The sequence below is a fragment of the Erpetoichthys calabaricus genome, chromosome 8 (genome assembly GCF_900747795.2).
Source record: "Erpetoichthys calabaricus chromosome 8, fErpCal1.3, whole genome shotgun sequence".
NCBI classification, from domain to species: domain Eukaryota; kingdom Metazoa; phylum Chordata; class Cladistia; order Polypteriformes; family Polypteridae; genus Erpetoichthys; species Erpetoichthys calabaricus.
In genome coordinates, this window is record NC_041401.2 from 71,787,768 (window position 1) to 71,808,848 (window position 21,081).

The 21,081-nt window shown below is 38.3% G+C and overlaps 1 protein-coding gene across 4 annotated transcripts in view; it reads right to left on the minus strand.

Moving 5' to 3' along the window:
* Positions 1-21,081, minus strand: part of abr (ABR activator of RhoGEF and GTPase) — a 374,781-nt gene that overhangs the window by 64,884 nt on the left and 288,816 nt on the right. For all 4 annotated transcript variants that reach the window (XM_028806775.2, XM_028806776.2, XM_028806777.2 and 1 more), the window contains 3 exons: positions 17,204-17,279; positions 16,995-17,099; positions 5,625-5,699 (listed from right to left, as the gene is read on the minus strand). In XM_028806775.2, coding sequence (XP_028662608.1) covers positions 5,625-5,699; positions 16,995-17,099; positions 17,204-17,279 — 256 coding nt within the window. The remainder of the gene's footprint in view (positions 1-5,624; positions 5,700-16,994; positions 17,100-17,203; positions 17,280-21,081) is intronic.

Consider the following 21,081-nt stretch of genomic DNA (forward strand, 5'->3'; position numbering starts at 1 on the left):
TATATCTCTCTAGCTTGTGTTGCCTAGTTGTTTCTAACTATGTCTGGTAAATATTTATATGTGATATTAAGATTTTTTAATTTAATCTTTTTGCTCATGTATTTTCATCTACAGCTACTGTTTATTTCAATTGCTCTTTTCAGTAATCTAGTCTGCTACACAGATGCATTCTACTGTACAGCATGTCCTGTACTGCTGAATGTTTGAAGTTTCTTGGACTAGGAACATATATTTTCCATGCTACTATAAGGTATAATTACAATACACTGAACTGAACTGAAGCTGGGAGTGTTCATTACTGTCATTTATTTTATCACAGCTTTGCCAGGGCTTACATTTCAGGAGAAGACTACATGAATCATCAATTTTATAAACTGAAAAAAAAAAATAAAAAAAATACAAAAATCACACACAGTTGTATTTACATAAAAATGGAACATTCTAATATGTTTTCAAGAAAAGACAAATAAAAAATTCTGAGTTATATCCAATTGTTAAGTAAATTGTATTGCAAGAAATACAAACGTTTTTTCCTAATGATTTGATAGTAAGATGATGAAAGTAGTCAGTTATTCAGTTGTAAGTGACAACCTTTTTAACTGTTACCATTTTGCAGTCAGGCTCATTGAGGAAATCAGAAATGATAGAAGGATGGAGTGCTGGCTAGGTCAGGTACTGGAATAATTAAAAAATATTTGGTATTTCTTTCCCTATGTGTACTTTTAGCACCTCTCCTCTGTATCTGTGTGAGTGTGAACATCTCTTTACCAGCATTCCTTCTGTTGAGGGTGTTCCTGCACAGCCTGCATGAAAAAACTATCATTATTTTTGAGGTGCCCTTCTCGCCTCGTCTGATTTTATACATTCATGTTTGAAGGCGACTCTCAGCATACCTCCTACGTCTTTACTCCTCCTCAGGCACCTCACACACACACTTCCTCTTTTGTCACATCATCAAAGCCAAACTGAGAGGATGGATACACAGACCTTAGTGTTTTTATTATATAGTAGACGTGTTAAAAAAAGAAAAATGAATGTGATATACAGTGGTGGGAGATAACACCTAAGTGGCTAGTCTAAAATGGTGAGAAAATTAGGTTTTCCATATGAACATGGTCATTTCAAAACCAGTCAGACACTCAGGTGGTTCAAAGTAATACTCTAATGGTACAATATTTAATGTGTTAGTGGTACGGTAGCAAAGTCTCTTGGAGTTGTACAGTTGGTAGGGCTGCTATATCATCTTATTTTGAGAGGCTAATCTAAAATGTATTTAATTTTAGATTTAAAATGAAAACTCCTCAATAATACACTGTAGACTTCATTTCTTCTAACCAAAACACTCTGCAACATGGCTCTACACTACATAACACAGTTATGGCAGTTATAACCTCTATATGAATATGAGTGCAGTAAACAAATTGTCCATGTTTAGCATATTAATAAAATTTGATAAACTATTTAGTAAGCAACACTTATTTTAAATCTTAGGTTTTTATCTTTGCAGTTTATTACACTGCAAATTTGGTACATAAGAAGAATGTGCTCTCTCTTACAGTTGCATTGCATGGTGAGCGTGGGCTTGTATGTTTCAGGGATTCTTAGAGCTATGTTGATGGGAGGCTTATATTTCTGGTAAATGTACCATGAGTGAACTGGTCAGGGGTGTCAAACTGCAAGAACAGATCCAACCCTTGGACCTTTTTAGTGGCCCACTTCATCAATATTCAAAACATGTTAAATATGGCCCACAATGAATGTTAGCTTTTTTCAAAGACACTCCTGAGCATTTCATATATATACTAGACATTAAGCCCGTTACACTAACGGGCGCTAGAACAGTAGTGCATTCTCTTTGAGAATTTTTTTTTTACGCTCATTTTCCTGTTCCTCTATAGATCTATTTGCTCTTCTGAGTCTTTCTCTTTTAGCGTTTTTCTGACGCTTATTATCTTTTTCTTCTTTTTTGGGTGGCATGTTATTAGTAGATAGTCACAGTAATACAGGCTTGTACATCCGTAATATTTTCTGTTACAGTAATACTGGCTTGTATGTGGCTGTAATATGCGTCACTGTATTGTGTGCCTTTAATTTTCTCTCGCAGTAATACTGGTTTTGATGTCTGTAATATGCGTTTAATTTTCTGTCACAACAGTGGGCAATCAGCAGATTCTCCCCAGCAACTGATGTAATGTGTGGCGTGTAGCTGATAATCATGCTTGTGGCGTCTCTCCAGCAAGTACTGTGCAGTTCCCCAGCAAGTATTTTAATCTGTGCTGGCGTGCAGCTGATTATTGTATGTGTGGCATCTCCCCAGCAACGGATTTTATGTACGTGAAAACACTGTAAATCTACTTTTAAAAGTCATCCTATTGTAATATCATGAAAATTCATATATTTAGGAAAACCCCTTCAACGACTGACACTTTACCGGGCCAGGCTTCTTAATCGCAAATCTGACATCCTCAGAGTGAACACTTGCACAACCACAAACACTAATCCAACCTCTTTGGGGAAGCTGGTCTCCGCGTCTCAGTACCCGATTGGATTTTTCGTGCCTTTTGTTTTAAATCTTACCTCATTTCCAGAAATCTGATTGGATCGGCCGCGCAATATTTTATAGGTCCCGCCCTCTCTGTCTTGTGTGACGCATCAGGCGGCCTTTGAAGCATCGCACCGTGCCCCGCACATGCGCACTTCATCAGAAGACACACACACGGACACTGGACGCACACTGGGGTTTTACTAAAGAGGATATGTTGTATCTGTGTATGATTAAATTATTTTCACCTGACATTAAAGTGCATCACCAGTGTCTTCTCACGCAACGATAGTGCACTGTAGCTGTTAACCTGTAGATAGAATGGCAGCTGGCCGATTGTAATAACCCAAGAAAAAGTGAAAAGACGGTGACACTGCCATAAAGAATTTTAGTGTTTTAGCTTGATGCCAAAGAAATGACCATCTCATGAAGGAGATGGCAGCTTGACTTCACATATACTACACCTGCCACTCCAGTCATTTTTTAAGCCACAAAGGTGTCAGGTTTGGCCACAACTTTTATAGCTTAACTAACTTAAGATGCATCTGAATCCCTATTCATGCTAAATGTGATCAATACCTATTTCTGACCAGCTCTGAATGTGGTTAATGAATTCCATCACCAGTATGTTTACTGCAAGTTTATAAATGTGGTCAAATGCTATCAGATTGTGACATACATTATTGCAGGTGTAAACAGATTCTTACATATGTGATGAATGCCAGTTTTACTTGTCTTTAAGTGCATGCATAATTTTTTCTCTCAAAGTCTCATGGCTGCTGATGACTTTCCTCACCTGCTGCAATGTTCAAGAAATGAAAAGCTAATAAAAAGGAAATACAGATCAAGACAGATGTGATGCAGAATATATATGCCTATCATAATCAGTGAGGTACCTACTGTATGTATCGTGTTTGCAAAGAAATGTGGCGGCAGTTGTTCATTGGTATATTCAGGGCCAACCTGTGTTGGGTATGTATAAAGAGGGTTATTTTTAGCCTTCAATAAAATTGATTTTGACACCCCTGGTCTGAACAGAAAGCCACAAAAGGCCAATACAAAATTTGATTTGCTTCTGTGGTGATTTTATCTAACACTTAACTCGACCTTATGAGGAACAAAAAATCTCAACCCAAACTCCAGGAGTCAGCAATGGAGCACCTACTAATTCATGAAGCTCAATTGGGCTCAGTCCAAATATTCTGTACAGGTATATTTGAAACAGAAATTGGGACATTCATAGTTTATAACTTATGAAGAAAAAACCATCACTTGTGTATGAAGCTGAAACTTAACATCTAGATAAAGTTATATCTGGCTCTAGAAACACACTTTTTAATTTTGGAATTGAAGGCCACAGACAAGTGGGTAGATACATACAAGCCCTTAGTGTGTTACTTGGCTGTGGTGAGTTTCAGCTGATGGAAAAGATACTATAATGCGAATTTGAATTGCATAGAATAAAAATCTTAAAACTGCTTGCATGTACTGTATATGCTTAGCATTTTTATTTGCCTAGTCCCCTGGAAAAAAAACTAGTGCAGTACTCCAAATGATATCACCTACTGACTTTAAAATCTTATTCAAAGATATTAAATAGGTCTGGGCTATAACAGAATTGTGATAATTATGCACAGCACAGCCAAAATGTTTGTATTTGTTCTATTAGCACACCTTAAGACTGATAATTAGTGCAAAAATGTTGAGATCCATTATTAAAAAAATCTACATACACACACACTATATATAATGAAAACAAAGGAAACTTTATCAAAGAGCTAGTTAAACTATAAGAAACACTATCTCATCAGAAGGTCCGGCTCTAGCTTGATCCTGTATTAAACATTTGATAGTGGGAGATATAATGGCTATACAGGAAATATTACGAGTTAAAATTGCTGAATTTAGCACTTTGTTTTCTGTTTTATTTATTTACTTATGTATTTATTTTGACTTCTTATTAAAAAAAATCACAGCTTAACAGAAGCTTCTATGTGCATTGTCTTACATTTTATTTTAATCATTATTTACTGTATATTACAATACTTAGTTACTGTCCTAAATACTTTATTGTGATAAAATTGTTTTGGCCATATTGACCTTTCTAAACTCAAGGCTCAAATGGGGAATGACGTCTCTTCCTGAAGGGGTGAAACAGAGAGGAACAGCGTTACTGTTTTAAATCATCAGAGAATTGTTACTAGAATACAGTGGTGGTTATACACAGCATATAAGAAATGCCATGCTTGAGTACAAGGACACTTTATTTTAATTCAATTCAGTGCACCAGGTAGCAGAACAACTACAGTACTATCAAAGGTCAAAAATTGAATTTGTAATTTTGTTATAACTGTGAATTGTAGTGGGATGTATTCTTCTGAATAAACTAAAGAGGCCTTTGAAAAGTTATTTTATTTTTTACATAACACTCTTGCTAAAATGCAAATCTTACCTAGATGTTAGATATCAGTTTGCATAACTGAATAACCCTGATTAAAATTAATGTTCTGTTATGTAACACTGCAAAACAAAGACGTACATGGAAACTGCTTAAAAATCTATAAACCTCTTGACAATCTGCCAAAAGAAGCTTAGATTCACAACTTTGAAATAAATGTTAAACAATTTCCAGAGACCGTTTTTAATGTATTACTCTAGCTAAAAATAATATGAACTCAGAATTTTCATATGTTTCTATTACAATAATAGCCTCAGTTTTATGGGATAAGAATGAAGGGGGCACATGTGGAGTGTATTCCGATTTTTCTATTTAATGGCTTTATTATTTCATGTACTTACTGTTACTAGCTATGGTTAGTGACAGAAACCCTGTTAAATTCTGTGTTATGTAGTAAGCTACTTATGATAGAGGGTAAGCCTCTCAGAACTTCTTATTCTTAAATGGGATTACCTTATAATAGGGAAAGGGTGAAATATTTCAGATTTACAAAAATAAAGTCATTCAAAATATCAAATTACGGTAGCTTTGTCAAATGCTATTACTGCTACAATTAAAAAGCAAAAATATTAAATATTGCTTACAGCTTATTGTGAAGTGACGTAAATGTCATCTGGTACTTACTAGCTGATTCTTTAAAACCTTTTGCAGAGTGTACAATGACATGGAGGAATCCATACAACCCTGGTGATTCATCATCTGTGAATACAAGAAGACAAAACCAATTAACATTTTATCAGATTACAAGGTTTAAAGAAAAGTAGAAAGTTTATTAAACAGCAGACGGTTGCAGGCAACTCTGCAACTATGAACAGGAACCACAAAGTTTAAGAACATTGAATTTACTACAAGAATTATACACAGTAAATCTTAAAGTGCAGAACTAAAAGACATACAGTAACATATGCAAGTCGGTAAAGCAGATATTGGTTGTCTACATCCAATATTTTGTTCACTAGTCTATGATCTATACATGGAAGCTATAATCCATATTACTAACCGAAGGTTGTAAACGGGATATGGACGCAGGGCGCTGGGCGCATCGAGGCATACGTGCACTGCCGCACTGCAACGAGCCCGCCCATAGCTAACGACACAGCCACAGAAAACACAGAAACGAGAAGGTTGTAAACCGGATGTCACGCGCACTGCAACAAGCCCGCCACCTGTAAACTAGACTTGCTCTAATCCACTGTGCCAGTAATGTTGATCACATAACGGTCATTCAGTTTGGCGCCCGCCCCAGAGTCCAGAGTCAAACGCAGCGGCGTCCCGCCCAAACAACACAACCTGTGAGCTACACTTGCTCTAATCCACTGTGACAGTAATATAGATCACATGACGGTCACAGACTCTAACCCAGCGGCTTCCCAGACTCAGTGGCTGGCACACGAACACCACAACCTATAAACTGAACTTGCGCAGTGGCGTCCCAAAACACAGTGGCGCCCGCCCCAGAGTCAAACGCAGCGACTTCCCAAAACGCGGTGGCTTCCTAGAGTCAGTAGGTGGCACCCAAATAACACAACGTAATGCGCTGTAGCGCCCGCCCCAGAGTCAAACACAGCGGCTTCCCAAAACGCAGCGGCTTCCCAGAGTCAGTACGTGGCGCCCAAACAATACAACCTGGGAGCTACACTTGCTGTAATCCACTGTGCCAATAATATAGATCACATAACGATCACAGACTCTAACCCAGCGGCTTCCCAGACTCAGTGGCCGGCACACGAACACCACAACCTGTAAACTGAACTTGCTGTGCTCCACTCTGCCAGCAGTCGGTGTCAGCAAAGGCAACGGAATCACGTCTCCACAAAACGAGACCGCTTTACTAGAGATATGCTTATGTAATTAAATGACATTTCCCCAGACGCACCCACCCTCCATGATATGTCATCCATCCAGATATCGGACGGAACAGAAACTGGTTGCCATTTTTGGATTTCCGATTCGCTAGCGAATCGTGGGTTACTTGTAATAACTCTAACATGAAACCCATGACAAGATCCAGTTTTGGTTTTTTTATTAATGATGCCTTACTTGTGATCATTAATTGATTCACAAGCATGATCCAGGGACTTATTTAATAAAGACTTCATAGCAGGCTTTCCATTCAAGGCTGATTTCTGCTTTATGCCTGATACTACCTGGATAGGCACTAAGCTTTATGAACTGATAGTATAAGTAGCTGTAGTATTATTAGTACTGTCATGTACATACAGAGTTGTAAAGGAGCAGGATTGACTGATATCATACACTAAGTACATAGTGCATTACACTGCCAAACTCACTTGTGATGCTCAAAGTTGAAAGGTCACTGCATTTAGCAACCTTAAATTACACATCATTTCATTATGTATTCTAGGAATCAACTATGCAAAGTTTTGTGATGACAGAATCAAGTCTTTGTAAAGAGGTAGATACAGAGACAATTATATAAAAAGGTAGCTGCCAGGTACAGTATGCCACATGACCAAGAGGCTCATCTAACATCAGAAATGACTGGGTCCTGATGTGGCACAAAGGCAGCAATTTTTCACTATACCACAAGTCTTAATCAGAGGCTACTTGATGCAGCTTGTAAAACTTTTGGTTTAATAAATTCTAATTTTCAAATGCCTCAGCAGTTGTGGACTTTTATTACAACTTTTAATCAGAGATTAATTCAACATTCAATCAAAATCTTTGTTTAAATAGCCTGCTTGTTGTTCAACATTTTAAGCAAGTGTGTGGACGAAGAAGCAGTCACTTAGCACATTTGCTTAAAACTGATTGAAAATACTCTTTATTAAAATTGATCTTAATCTTAAATACTGAGTAATTTCCCCTTACATACTTATTTCTGGTAAAATCTCCTCAAGACACAAAAACATGATACCAGTTCTACTAAATCCACTTTCAGCAATGTTTTTTTAGCCACTGTGGCTTTCCAGAAAAGTACTTTCATAATGCTATACTTTTCATTTTATTCACTGCATATAAACTACAGTACAATAAGTGAATCTCTAAAACCATCATAAGCAGCAACCTGCGACCCTGTTAATGCACAAATGTGGCAACTCACCTACTGTCTCTCATTTCTGTTTTTAGGTCACTTTTTTATCCTCCCAGTTTCTAATCTGTTAATGATTCTAAAAACATTTATTTTAACACTAACTGTAAAGTCAAGTGACACTACAGTGAGAGCCATCATTATAGAATCTCAACTAGGAATGCACTATAGAATACTACAAGGGGGCTCCGCCCCCTGCTCGCTTCGCTCGCCTACCCCCGGCGTTTTGAACCCGTGCCCGCTGGGCAGCTACGTGTCCGGATGACGCACGTTTAATACGGAGCGTTTGCCCGTGTCATTCTGGAGTCCCCCACTGGTAATACAGAGCTTCGTCCGTACTATTACGCGGTGCATTTTGGACTACTGCGGACCCCGTATTTTTTCTCGTTTCAGTTTGTATCTTTGGTCAGTTGAGCTCATGTTTTTCAAGCTTTTGAATTCCGGTCTTCATTATCTGTAACCTGCTGTCCATGTGCGTGGCCCCCTTGTTCAACCTGTTTATGACGTTTTACTTTGCCTTCTACTCTGTCTTTAATTTCTGACCTAGCTTTATTCCGGTTTTGTTTCAATGACACTGGGTCCGTGGTGATTATATGTAAAGGAGGCAGTCTAATTTTACCCTTTTGACAACTACGTGTAAATTCATTATTTGTATTGCCAGTTGTTTCTTCTGGGAAGTTAAGTGAATGACAATGATTGCAAATGACATTCATTAATCCCAATGAATTTTCCTCAATAGTGGACTCATTATTGAAGGCGTTGTCAGCCAACTGGCGTAAGCATTTAGCAGGTGTCTGGCGTTGATGTCCGCGACGGGCATGTTTTGCTTGTGGCGTTTGACTGACGCGTTGTTGCATGTACATTATTTGTGACGCGCTATTTTGTAGTTTTAATTGATTTGCCACCGCTTTGCGAAATAAGGAGGATCGCACTCACTGTTAATATGTATCCTTTTCTGCAGTTGAACGGTTAATAGTGCTTTATTGTAAGGAGATACACCTATGCTGCCTAGTGTGAAGGTGTCGACGTTCACTTTAGAATATGTGGCTTTGGGTGTCACTTCTTATGGATGTGTGGGGGGGGATTGTTGTTGCGCGAGCGTCTTCTTTCTTTTTGTGTCCCATGGGCTTGACACCTACGCCGACACCCATGCTGCCTAGTGTGAAGGTGTCGACGTTCACTTTAGAATATGTGGCTTTGGGTGTCACTTCTTATGGATGTGTGGGGGGGATTGTTGTTGCGCGAGCGTCTTCTTTCTTTTTGTGTTCCTGTGTCTTGTTTGAATCCCCCTCTTTGTGTGTGTCCCGTCCCTTGCTTGTAGGGTCTGTGGGGTGGTTTTGTGTTCTTTTTTATTGTCTTCCATGGGCTTGTTGAATCCCCCTCTTGGTGTGTGTCCCGTCCCGTCCCGTGCCTGTGGGGGGGGGGGGGTGGGGGTGGTCGTGCCTTGCCGTTGTGCGCTCGTCTGTTCTTTTTTTTTTTGTTGTGTTTAGTTTCGTGTGCAATGTGTTTTGTGCTTTGCCCGCGGTTGAGTACTTTTTTATGTGCCTTTTCCTTTTTTCGGTGCTTGTGTGACTCCTTTTTGTATGTGCTCACTCCTTTTTGCTGTGGTCTTGTCCGCCACTCGCGGCCCCTCATCCGCCTTTGTCGCCCTCTTTTGTCCGCCTTTCTCCGACTCTCGCGGACTCTTTTTTTGCGCCTGCGCCTCTCGCGGACCCTCATCCGCCTCTCTCGCCCTCTTTTGTCCGCCTTTCTCGGCTCCTCAGCCGACTCTCGCGGACTCTTTTTGCGCCTGCGCAGTACGTCTTTTTGCAGCTACGGCCCATGGCCGGATGTGCCTGCGTCCATCATCCGGTTTAGCATTCTCGGTTAGTAATATAGATAAAATAGCAGGCTGCTAGCTGGCAATAGGAATAATCTGCTCACATGGTAAAGAGGAGGAAGAAAACACTAGTGTGGAAAAGGAAGGTCATGAAGTAGGAAAGCGCACTATAATTATTTGCTGAAGTAGAAAGTCTTGAAGAAGTACATAGAATTTGGTGTTTTGTTCACTTTTTTGTTGTTTATGTTATGCGTGTGTGTCTATAGATCATCCTCTGGGCTTTTCACAGGAACGAACTTGCACCCCAGGTTCAAAGTGGGCGCTGGCAGTAACCTTATCCTCTGTTTCCTCCACAGTGTCGAGAAGATGCCCACTGAGGGCAACAGACTCCATCCTTTCAAGTTTCCCTGCTGCATATCCCATGGTTCCCAGAAGTCGGCATCACTCAGTACGAGAACACACCACAGGATTGAGTTATTTCCTGCCGTGACTTTACAAGGCTTAAAAGCCAAGAGAAACATTCTTCATAAGGACCATGCTTTTATTGTTTATTAAGTGCCATTGAGCACGTGTTTTGGTTGAACTCTAGATTATTAAATGGGGACGATTAGATTAGTCCCACAATATTTTCTCATTTGTGAACCTGCACTTCTTCCAATGACTACAATATTATGTGTATCCCTCCATTCATCTTCTACAGTACATTCTGTATTTGTCAGTAAAATACCTGTCCTATCCCTTACTGAAATGTGCTGGTGTTTTTATGGTTATGAGGTCCACTCCACAGCGTTCCCATCCCATCACACAATACAGCTAGGGGAATTAATCACTTGACACCAGAGATGTTCAAATATTTATTAATGACATAAATGATTAAAGATCCTGTCTCCAAAAAAGCACCTCACAATATACATGGTTATCTTAACAAGCATTCATGAGCCATTTGTTTTAATTCATAGCTATTGTTATCCTCCAGTAATGGAAACTGTGTGCTCAGGTGCCTATGAAACATCTGGTAAAATTGATGGCGTTTGGTTTTTCCCTGACAGAAAATAAGTCTGGGGAAATTTTTGGGAACAGTAAAAATGCATGTTTTCAAACTAGGTCATAATTCCCCTTAATCATCCGTGAATTCTATTCAAAGAACACAATTTCTGTGGTGGCAATATCATGTTATGGGGGTGCTGTCTGAAGCTGGGACAGGGTACTTGTCAGGAAAAAAACGGAGGATAAATAATGTAATATACATGCATATGTTTAAAGAAATTTTGTAGCCTTGTGCAAAAACAAAAACAAAAAAAAGACCTTTCAAAATCATGATCACTCATAGCAACCATACAGCAATTGGAGGGAAGGAATGAGAATGTTCTTGAGAAGATTTGTCAGCTTACAAACCTAAATTTCACTGAAAACCATTAGGTTGACATGAAGAGGACAGTCCATCAAGTGTCATCACTTACTGTAGTTTGACTAAACTTGAATAATTCTTTAAGTAGAAATGGGCAAATACTCCTCACTGTAAGTGTCCAAACATGGTAGAGATTTATCCTAACAGACTCAATGCTATAATTCAAGGAAAAGGTATTTTATCAAGTATTATCTCAGGTGGCATTTTCTTAGCCAAGCAATTTGTAAATAAGCTGGAAAAGGAATTTTTCTTGGTCTTGCCTTTTGCCAAAAATGTAGGATTTCGTGGTACTTTGTACACAGGACCATACTACTACTACTGCTTTCTAACAGTCAGGGCCATAAGCATTTTAATAGTGACAAAATTTTCATAATTTTGGCTCTGTACACGACCACAATAGATTGGAAACAAAGCAATCAAGACATGATTGAAGTCTAGACATCCTGCTTTAATTCAAGGGATTTAAGAATAAAATATTGTATTGTTATACATGGTCCCCCCCTATCTTCAGGATCTTGAAAATACAGTATTTGGACAAACTAACATATCTCTATTATGTTAAAAAAGTTCTCCATCATGTCCATGTTATTTAGCCTTGACTGCACCCCTCCACAACGCTCGCCAAATCATTACACCTACTGCGCACATCCACTCTCTGTTGCACCTCGTGACAGTGCTTGCCCTTCAACGCAGTCAAATTATAATGGCAAGGTAGAAAAGCAAATTATCTATCCAAGAATGTCGAATTTTAGATCGCAATAGAAAACGAGCAACAAGAGCTGTTAATGTTGAAAAAAAGAAAATGAACAAAAAAGAACAGCAAATAATAAAAAACAATAATAAGGAAAATCATCCAATGAACGAAACAGAGAAAAATATCTCGAACAATGTGCGAACTGCAATGCAAAAAAGCAACGTTTATAGAATGTAAGTTAGAGGATAAGTAATTCATAATAATATTTTTGATGAGGCATTAATGTAATTTAATTTTTTACTTAATTTATTATATTTTATTATGTTTTTACTTGTAAATTTACTTTTTTACTTTTACATTTTATTATTCATTGGTATTTAAAATAGACAGTTGTAGTGAAATTCTCAAGTAACAGATTTTCTCTCTATAATAACTAAGGACCAAACCATCTTCCTCCCACACTCTGCAAACTTTTCTATATACCATCTCTTTAAATACAAACTTTTTCTAATGAAGGTGTGTCCCGACGCCCTTCGAGTGGCTCAGCTGCAACCTGTCCACAAGGGTTGGCGAGCAGGGGACAGAGCTCCCTAGTAATCATAAATACAATGAACAATTCCAGTATTTGGTTGAAAAATGTTTACAATCAATGCCTGGGTTTCCACGCTAGTGATACTTTGCCAGGCCTTTACTGTAGCTGTCTTCAGGTGCTGCTTGTTTGCTGGACTTTTTGCCATCAGTTTTGTCTTCAGCAAATCAAATGCATGTCCAGTTGCATCATTGAGGACAATTGATTGATTTAAACAATGAAGAACCTGAAGCCTCATACACTTCATAATTCATCCTGCTACTTCTGCCAGCAATCATATCATCAATAAACACTAATGACTGACTTACATTCACAGCCATGTATGATCATGCCATAAAACTGCCTCCACTGTTTCAGAGAATGTGGTATTCATCGCATCATGAGCCATTTCTTCTCTTCTCCATACCGTTCTCTTTCCATCATTCTGGTACATATTGATCTTAGTTTCCTTTGTCCAAAGATAATTGCTCCAGAATTGGACAGGCTTTAAAAACATGTTTTCTGGCAAAGTCTATTCGGTCCTTCCTACAGTATGCATGGGGTTAGGGTTAGGGTTGTTTGCACCTTGTGGTAAACCCTCTTGTCTTTACTTTAAACCCTCTGTCTTATATTCATAAAGTCTTCTCTTGGTTGTAGACTTTGGCAATGATAGGTCTACCTCCCAGAGAGTGTTCTTGGTTGGGCTAAATGTTATGAAGGCATTCTTTTTCACCAAAGACAGAATTCTGCAATCATCCAGCACAGTTCTTTTCTGTGATTTTCCAGGCCTTCCAATGTTGGTGAGTTTACCAGTGCGTTCTTTCTTTTTAAGAATGTACCAAATGGTTAATTTGACCACTCATCATGTTTTTGCTATTTCTCGGAGGCGGTTGTTTTGTTTTCTCGGCCTAATGATGGACTGTTTTTCATTGCATGGGCAGTTCTTTGTTCCTCATATTGACAGTGATAGCTTCTAAATGCAAATTCCACACTTGGAATCAATTCTAGAACTTTTACCTGCTCAATAGACAAATAAATAATAAGTGAACTACTTTCACCTGGCTAAGGAACAACTTGTCAGTCAAATGTCCATATAATTTTGAGATCCTGGAAAACAGGGGGGGGTCTGTTGAGTTATTCAGAAAAATGTCTGTCATTACTAAATGGCTACGATGATATAATTATATATGTTTGGTAAAAACCTCTTAAAGCTGAAAATCTACACTTCAATCACATAATGATTGCTTTATTTTAAATCCACTTTGGTGGTGTATAGAGCCAAAATTATGAACATCTTATCACTGTCCAAATACTTGTGGACCTGACTGTATACAATTTTACCCCTACTGGTTAACACCCCAGTTTCTATTGAGTTTTCTATATGGGCCTAACAAAGTTAATTACTTGTTCATATTCAATGACATATAAGATGGAATGCTAAATGTATATGGGAAGATGAGAAAAAAGTAAGCATCCCCATTCAGAATACCACCTAACAGCTACAAGTGCACTGACACCTATCCACCCACTACTAAACTAATATATTAATTTCTAAATACTGCACCACAAATTCTCTCTCTTCTAAACGTACTGTATATAATATCATCTGTGCCAAGTACGGAAACCGGTGAGAAAGGTTAATTAAATCTGCCACAAATGGTACACAGCAGCTCAGATGTTGTATTAAGGAAAACACAAAGGCAATTCACTTTTAACTAGATTTTTAAGTATAATACTATTTTCTGAAGATGTATTATGGATAAAAGTTCCATATGTCATAACAGTAACCATAAGGGATTGTTCAAATTCAGATTTCTTATGAATTCTTCCCACATCAAGCATTATTGCAGTATGTTACTAGAATATGTATAGTATGTTACCACTCTTCTATCACAAGCCCTCAGCCTCACCTAGGAGGTGAATGACAAGTAAAAATTCCTAAAACAATTTGTTCAATGATCAAAAAGGCTGAAATATTTGGAACTTTAGTCAACTAATGTTTGTTTTATATACCGTATTATCATGCCTTTCACAAAGCATTACATCACAAGCAAACTTTCCAAAAAAATTGTGTATAAGAAGTTAAGGACTTCATTTTACAGCTTTGTATATGTTAGTTTTCCTCCTGTCCTGTTTAATTGTTAACTCAGTTTAGATTCAATTATAGAAATAGTTTGATTCACACCTTCATTTTGCTACCATCAGAAGATGACTAAAATATTGTAGAACAATGCTTTACAATCAAACTGAAATTTATGAATTTAACTTTTCATAATATTAGTTTGCAACATTCACAAAAAATAAATAATATATGGCATCTTAGAATAAATTTACAATCACGTTACATGAGCCTGTGCACTCTGAGTTTCCAAGCAACTCCAGGTTCACAAGGTCAAAGCGTGTGCTCAAAAGATAAACTTCTCTAAATTGGATGCAGATGATTTCGACTAGATGGAGAGAAGGTACACTTTTGGCTGTGGAACACTCAGCATACAGACTACAGCAACTGTGACATCATCTACAAGAAATAATAAACAGCACAGCGGTGAAAAAACAGGGTTGTTTTAGGAGAGCCTCAACTAAAATAATGAGGAACCCGTGAGTGTTCTCTGTTGTTTTTGGCAGTGAAAATGCTCGTGATTATGAAAATCTGTAGAGCCTGGACCTACAAGAAATGGAAAACTGTCATTGCATTAAAAATCAAATGTTTTTTGGGAGAGAAAAATAAGTATTTTACAGCTTGAAAGTACGGGCTGACAAAACTGATGGCCATTATGAAAAATGCTGCGTATCACCTCTATGACACACTAAGACAGAGTACCTTTAGCCAAAGAATTATTCAACAGAAGTGTGTAAAGAAACACTATTGGGGCGCCATCATTCTTATGAAAATATGCCTTTATAATGTCTCATCATAACTTTTTCTTATGTTTAGCCAAGTATGAAGTTTTCTTTCTTTCATTTTTAGTAAATTTGATGTGTATTTGAGGGGTTGTTTTTGTTTGTTATTACTTCTGCATATTGCTTGAGCTTCTGTAATCTGTAAAAAGCTAACTTTCCACCTTGGGAAAAAAATAAATTACTATCTGTTCTATACTGTAAAGCATACTGACAATAAACTGAATTAAAATATATAGTCATGATCATCATGTTTCTGAAATATCCAAGGAGAGGTTTACTGCATTCCTGGTTAATTTAACTTCAATTTACACTGTTTACTACACCTTTTGTAAGTATTTTAACTTACCTCATATTTATTTTTATTGAAAATTCAAGTTTTCCAAAACTGCATGTGACCTGATGGAACATTCTAAGGTTTTCTTGAATTTGGAAAGTAATTATTTAATAAGCTTGCCTCATTCATAAATAACATAGGTGCTAAATATCTCAGTCATCAGAAAAACTTTCTTTGGTATGACTGCCCCCTTGTGGCTTCCTGCAGTATTTTTCTTCCTGTGGGTATACTGCATAATATTTAACTTCTTTTTTCTTAGTGTAATTTTCCCATAGTGATTCCAACAATTTGACCTGCAGTGATGGTGTCTATTGACATATATTCTGTGAGTACCATGGAGGACAGACGGGCATCCCATGATGATGGCATGACCTCTTGCCAAGAAGGAAGGTGCCAGGGGATGGTTGAGCAGAAGTTAAAAGGTCAAGAACAGTTCCATCCCTCATACATTAGGTGGCAGTGGTCTGCTGAAGGTGTTCCAACTTGGACACCTGCCGGGTTTCAAGTGAGTTGGACTCCGGAAGTGCAGCCCTTTCATGGTCCATGTTGTGCTACAAGGGGGTGCTGTTGGGGAAGGACTCCCCTGGTTCTTAAACAACTGAGAAGTGCTCCTAACAAATCATACCATGTTACCGGACGTTTTTCCGGGTCCAGCATAAAAATAGACCAGTGCCTTACCTTGAGGAGTTGGGAGGCAGAGGGCGACAGTAAACTGAAGTCAGAAGTAAAGAGTTTAATTGTTTTTGTATGATTATCGGCTGTGTCCATTGCACAAGGTGCTTGGTGGATTAAAAATCCATTATTTGAAAAAATGACTGTGTTGGGCATTAATGGGTCTTGGGTTTGGGGCTTGATGGCACAACCTACTGGTTACAAGTACATAAATAACTGAATTTGAAGAGTAACTATTAAATGTGAGAGCAATAAAGTGCAGCAATTTTTATATCACCTTAGAAGTGGGGGTTCAGTAGAAAGAAAAACAAAAACATTTGTTCATTGTGTCTCTTCATTCATTGATAACGTAGCCAAACATTTAAAGCAAAAAACTGTTAAATGAGATCCCAACGTTCAATTTCACTTCACAAAGTAGACTACAGTACTGAGATAAACAAAAGTTTCTGAATTATGTAATTATTTCACAAAGATTAATAAATCCTATGAATTTACTACCAACAGACGCAACACTGAGTACAAAAAAGTTCAAACTATAAAACTTGCCATCTTTGTTGCTGGTGACAGGGATGTTGTGGACTGTACGAAGTTTAAAGCAGGAGCCTGTCAACACCTGAAGTTCCACAGAGGTTAGGACACAGGCCTGGAGATCTGAAGATTGAAAAAAAAAAAAAAAACACATACACAAAATTGTTTACTCCCCTGGTAAAGCAATGTAAAAGAAAAAAAGCTACAGGAAATTAGTTTACTCTTACCTTTCTTTTGTAGTTTCTGAATCGCTTCCCTCCACTCTGACCTCTCATAATCTGACGACAATAAGAACAAGTAGCTCTGGAATAGACAAGTCACAATAAGAAGAAATTACAGAAACCTCAGCATTTCTTAATTAACTTCTTACATTGAAAGATGTCTACTGTTGAGGGAAAATAAGAGTTTTTTGTTCAGTCCAGACTGTTAACAGCATGGCAGATGATATAGGAAAAGACTGTTAAAATGAAGCTCTGTGTTACCCAGTTAAGCAGACTGTAACTAAAAGCCTAAAATATTTATATAGCACCTTTAAAGCATTATCATTACAAGTTATTCCAACAGGTCAAATAAACAACAATACACTACACAATTGTATTTTTAAAAAAATAAAGCACATTTATTGTAATGATGCAGGGGCAAAGGTTACAAATATAGGGATGCATTTCTCCCTTTTATGTTGTGGCCATTCCACTAGATGTATTTTAAAGGCCAGCAGGGCAAGAAAGCATGCTGTAGTTATTTGAAAAGCATGACAGTTCCATAATGAAAGATAACACTCATAGAGGTCCAACAGCTGTTCTGTGCCTTTGGTGCATCTTCTAAAATCAAGATTAATAAAGAAGAGATACTGTTCCAACAGTTAACTCTAATTCAGGTATGATATGTGACCTGTTTTGATCCCTGTGGGTGCAGGAGGTTTAACAAGCACTGGCATACAAACCTTTTTAATTTATGCTGAAGCACGTACACCCGTTCATGCAATCAGTTTAAGAGATGTATGGGTGTGGTGTAATGTATTTCCTTTTGCCTGTAAGAGCATGTCTTATTGCCATTTCATGTTACTAGCTGAAGAATTTTATGCAGCCAGTGCTAATTACGCCTGTTACCCCCATGCTTTGTGCACTATAACCGATTTAAAGTATGCATGTAAGGGAAATGGACATATTAGTCTTCCTGTTATGTTATGGAATGGGGATCATAAAATACAGTACATTTAACCTGGCGTCTAATTCTGGCAGGGCAAATACTCTTTAGGTCAGGCCCTGCCCTAATGCTACATTACACCAAACCATCACAACTCTTGGATTTTAATAGACACACTTCTGGAAACTGTCATCCATCCAATCAATCACATCACACACACTTTAATGTCCATAAAAACCTAATAAATTATGTAGGCAGGAATCATCAAGTACACACTACATGGTACTTAATTCATTCTGGTGTTATTATCATTTCAAATAAGAAAACTTGATCAAGCAAATTTATCTTTTTATCATGAAAATCCAAAGCAGTTATATCCAGTCACATAACTTTTTCCAGATTAGCCAGGAAGTAAAATTCAACACTTACAAAGCATGTTAGCTATTAAAATGAGTTAGCTAGTGAAACTGTCTCTGTCAAATTGTCTTAAGACGAAAACATCTACCAGGAATCACCATTTCAATGACATATTGACAGAAAATGTCTTCATAATGCCATCATTCCGAAATGCTTAGTCAATCTGTCTGATCTATAATGAAACATACACAACCAAAACAAAGAACTAGGTGAGACACACCACTGTCTTCAACATATGATAGAGAGAGGTTGGGAGCATGCGTTGATAATGCGTTGTCACACCTACCACACACCAAACAACCTGGATTGGGACAAAGGGTAGCGGGTGACACCTCAGCACCACAATAGAACAGTGCAAGTGCCAATCCTGCAACCAACCCCCAAGTTTTCCCTATAAGTTGGAGTACTTGCTGGTAGGGCTGAATGCAGATTAACATCATACCCAGGACAAAGCAACTGAAGGTTAAGGACGTTTAAGGGATTCAAACTAGCAACCTTCTGATTGCCGGCAGAGATCCCTAGCTTCAGAGTCACCACTCTCCACAACATCAGACTATCAATTAATCTGATCAGACATACTCAGGGACATACTCCAACTAGTCCGTGACAGCAAATTCAAACTGTCTTTAGTCATAGATGACAGATGTCTTTAGTCAGAGATGGTCTCTGTGCATGAAAGTTCATGAAATCCTCATATGGAAAATCAATGCATATAACGCTGTGACACAGAATAACAAATGAGTGTGTTTTGGACATCACAAGCAGAAGAGAAGCTTATCTTTCTCAAGGCTGATGTTTTACATACCACAACAGCATAGAAAAAAGAAGAAAAAAAAAAAAAAGGCCCAAGATCGTGGCTGAACACACCATACCGGTCAACCCTTCACATAGCATGGGCTCCATCAGGAAGCACAGTATTAGCTGATAGAAAAATGGATGAGCAAGACTGTGCTGTAATTCATCATGCAGTTATGAAAACTGACATGGTCTGGGGAAGAGACTGGCAACAACAGTCATATGTCATATAATGTGACACTGGCTTAACACAATAATGAGAAAAAAGTACATCCCTTTAAGCAACACGGATATAGCCTGAGCACAATAAAGTATTTAGTGATGTGAAGGTACAGTATTAAAAAAGTGGGTTATACATATTTTATCAGAGCTTACTGGTGATATCAAATCTGTGAAACACATACCTGTCAGCTGCAGGTGCAGAAAGTTATGTTAATGTCTTGGAAGATAAACCAAGTAGGGTGGCAGTGTGTTATACATATTTTACCAGAGCTTGCTGGTGATATCATATCTGTGAAACACATATCTGTCAGCTGCAGGTGCAGAATGTTGTGTTCATGTCTTGGAAGATAAACCAAGTAGGGTGATAGAAAATGTCAATCAGGCTGATCATATTTCCTGGGGCAAAGGCACTTTATTGGCGTTGACCCAACACAGACTAACACCAGAGGCATGGGTAAAATAAACAAAAAAATGTATTTTCTTCAGCCGTGGGACACGTCTTCCCTGTGCCCAACTGGCCTTACACAGTCCCTCCTCCTCCTCCTCCCAACTCTGGTGCCCTGAGTAGTGGCTGCAGGCTCTTCTTATAGCCCACCCGGAAGTGCTTCAGGTGGTAATTAGCTAATTAGGCTGCACTTCCAGGTGTGGCTCCATCACAGCTCAGACGGGCTTGTTAAGTCCTTGCAGCTCCCCCTGATGGTGGCCACGGAACCCAACAGGGAATGAGCTCTGAAGTCCCATGTCTGTGGCTCCGACGCAACCCAGGGGGGCTGCCACCAAGTGTTCTGGGGGACGTAGCGTGGATCCCATGGCTACTCCCCCGGATCTAGTATCAAAGGGGCATCCTGGCCGTCCACCACAATCCCTAGATACTGATAAATTGACAAACAACACAGATACTGTGTATTTGTGCAATTTATATCCAATATTTGACACAGTAGAATTCTAAGAAAAAGTAGGCATGTAGGGGGTGAAGGTGAGAGTGTTTATGATCCTGTCCCTACTGATCTAAGTGTCACTTTAGAGTTATATGTGCCACTAGCTTTTAAGGGAAGATCTCCCACTTACTCTGCTTCTAGATGTTGACTTCATAACTGAAGCAGAAATGTGGAGTGAAATATTTAGTTTTTTTCATTGTGAGTTCTAATTTGCAGATTCTGAAATTAAAGTGACAAATGTGAATTTATTATGTTGAATGGGGATTTCCTCATGGCTCTATTTGTATTTGTTAAGTTTCACCAAAAGCATACCTGAGTCAAATGATTGGGAGAGAGATTTGGAAAACAAGGTCTGCTAGTGGTACAGTTTAACAAATTAAATGGGTCTCAACGAGAGTTTTGGAAATTGCTAAGCTAACACACTTGATACAAATTATGCTTTTATATCTGTATGACTGTGGTCATTGAGCAACAGCACACCAATCCAAATGTAAACATGCAATGTTCAAGTTGTTATCGAGAGATGTGAAGAAACTAGGGAAGCTGAAAAGAAAGAAAACAGTCAAAGATCCAAAAAAAATACTTGA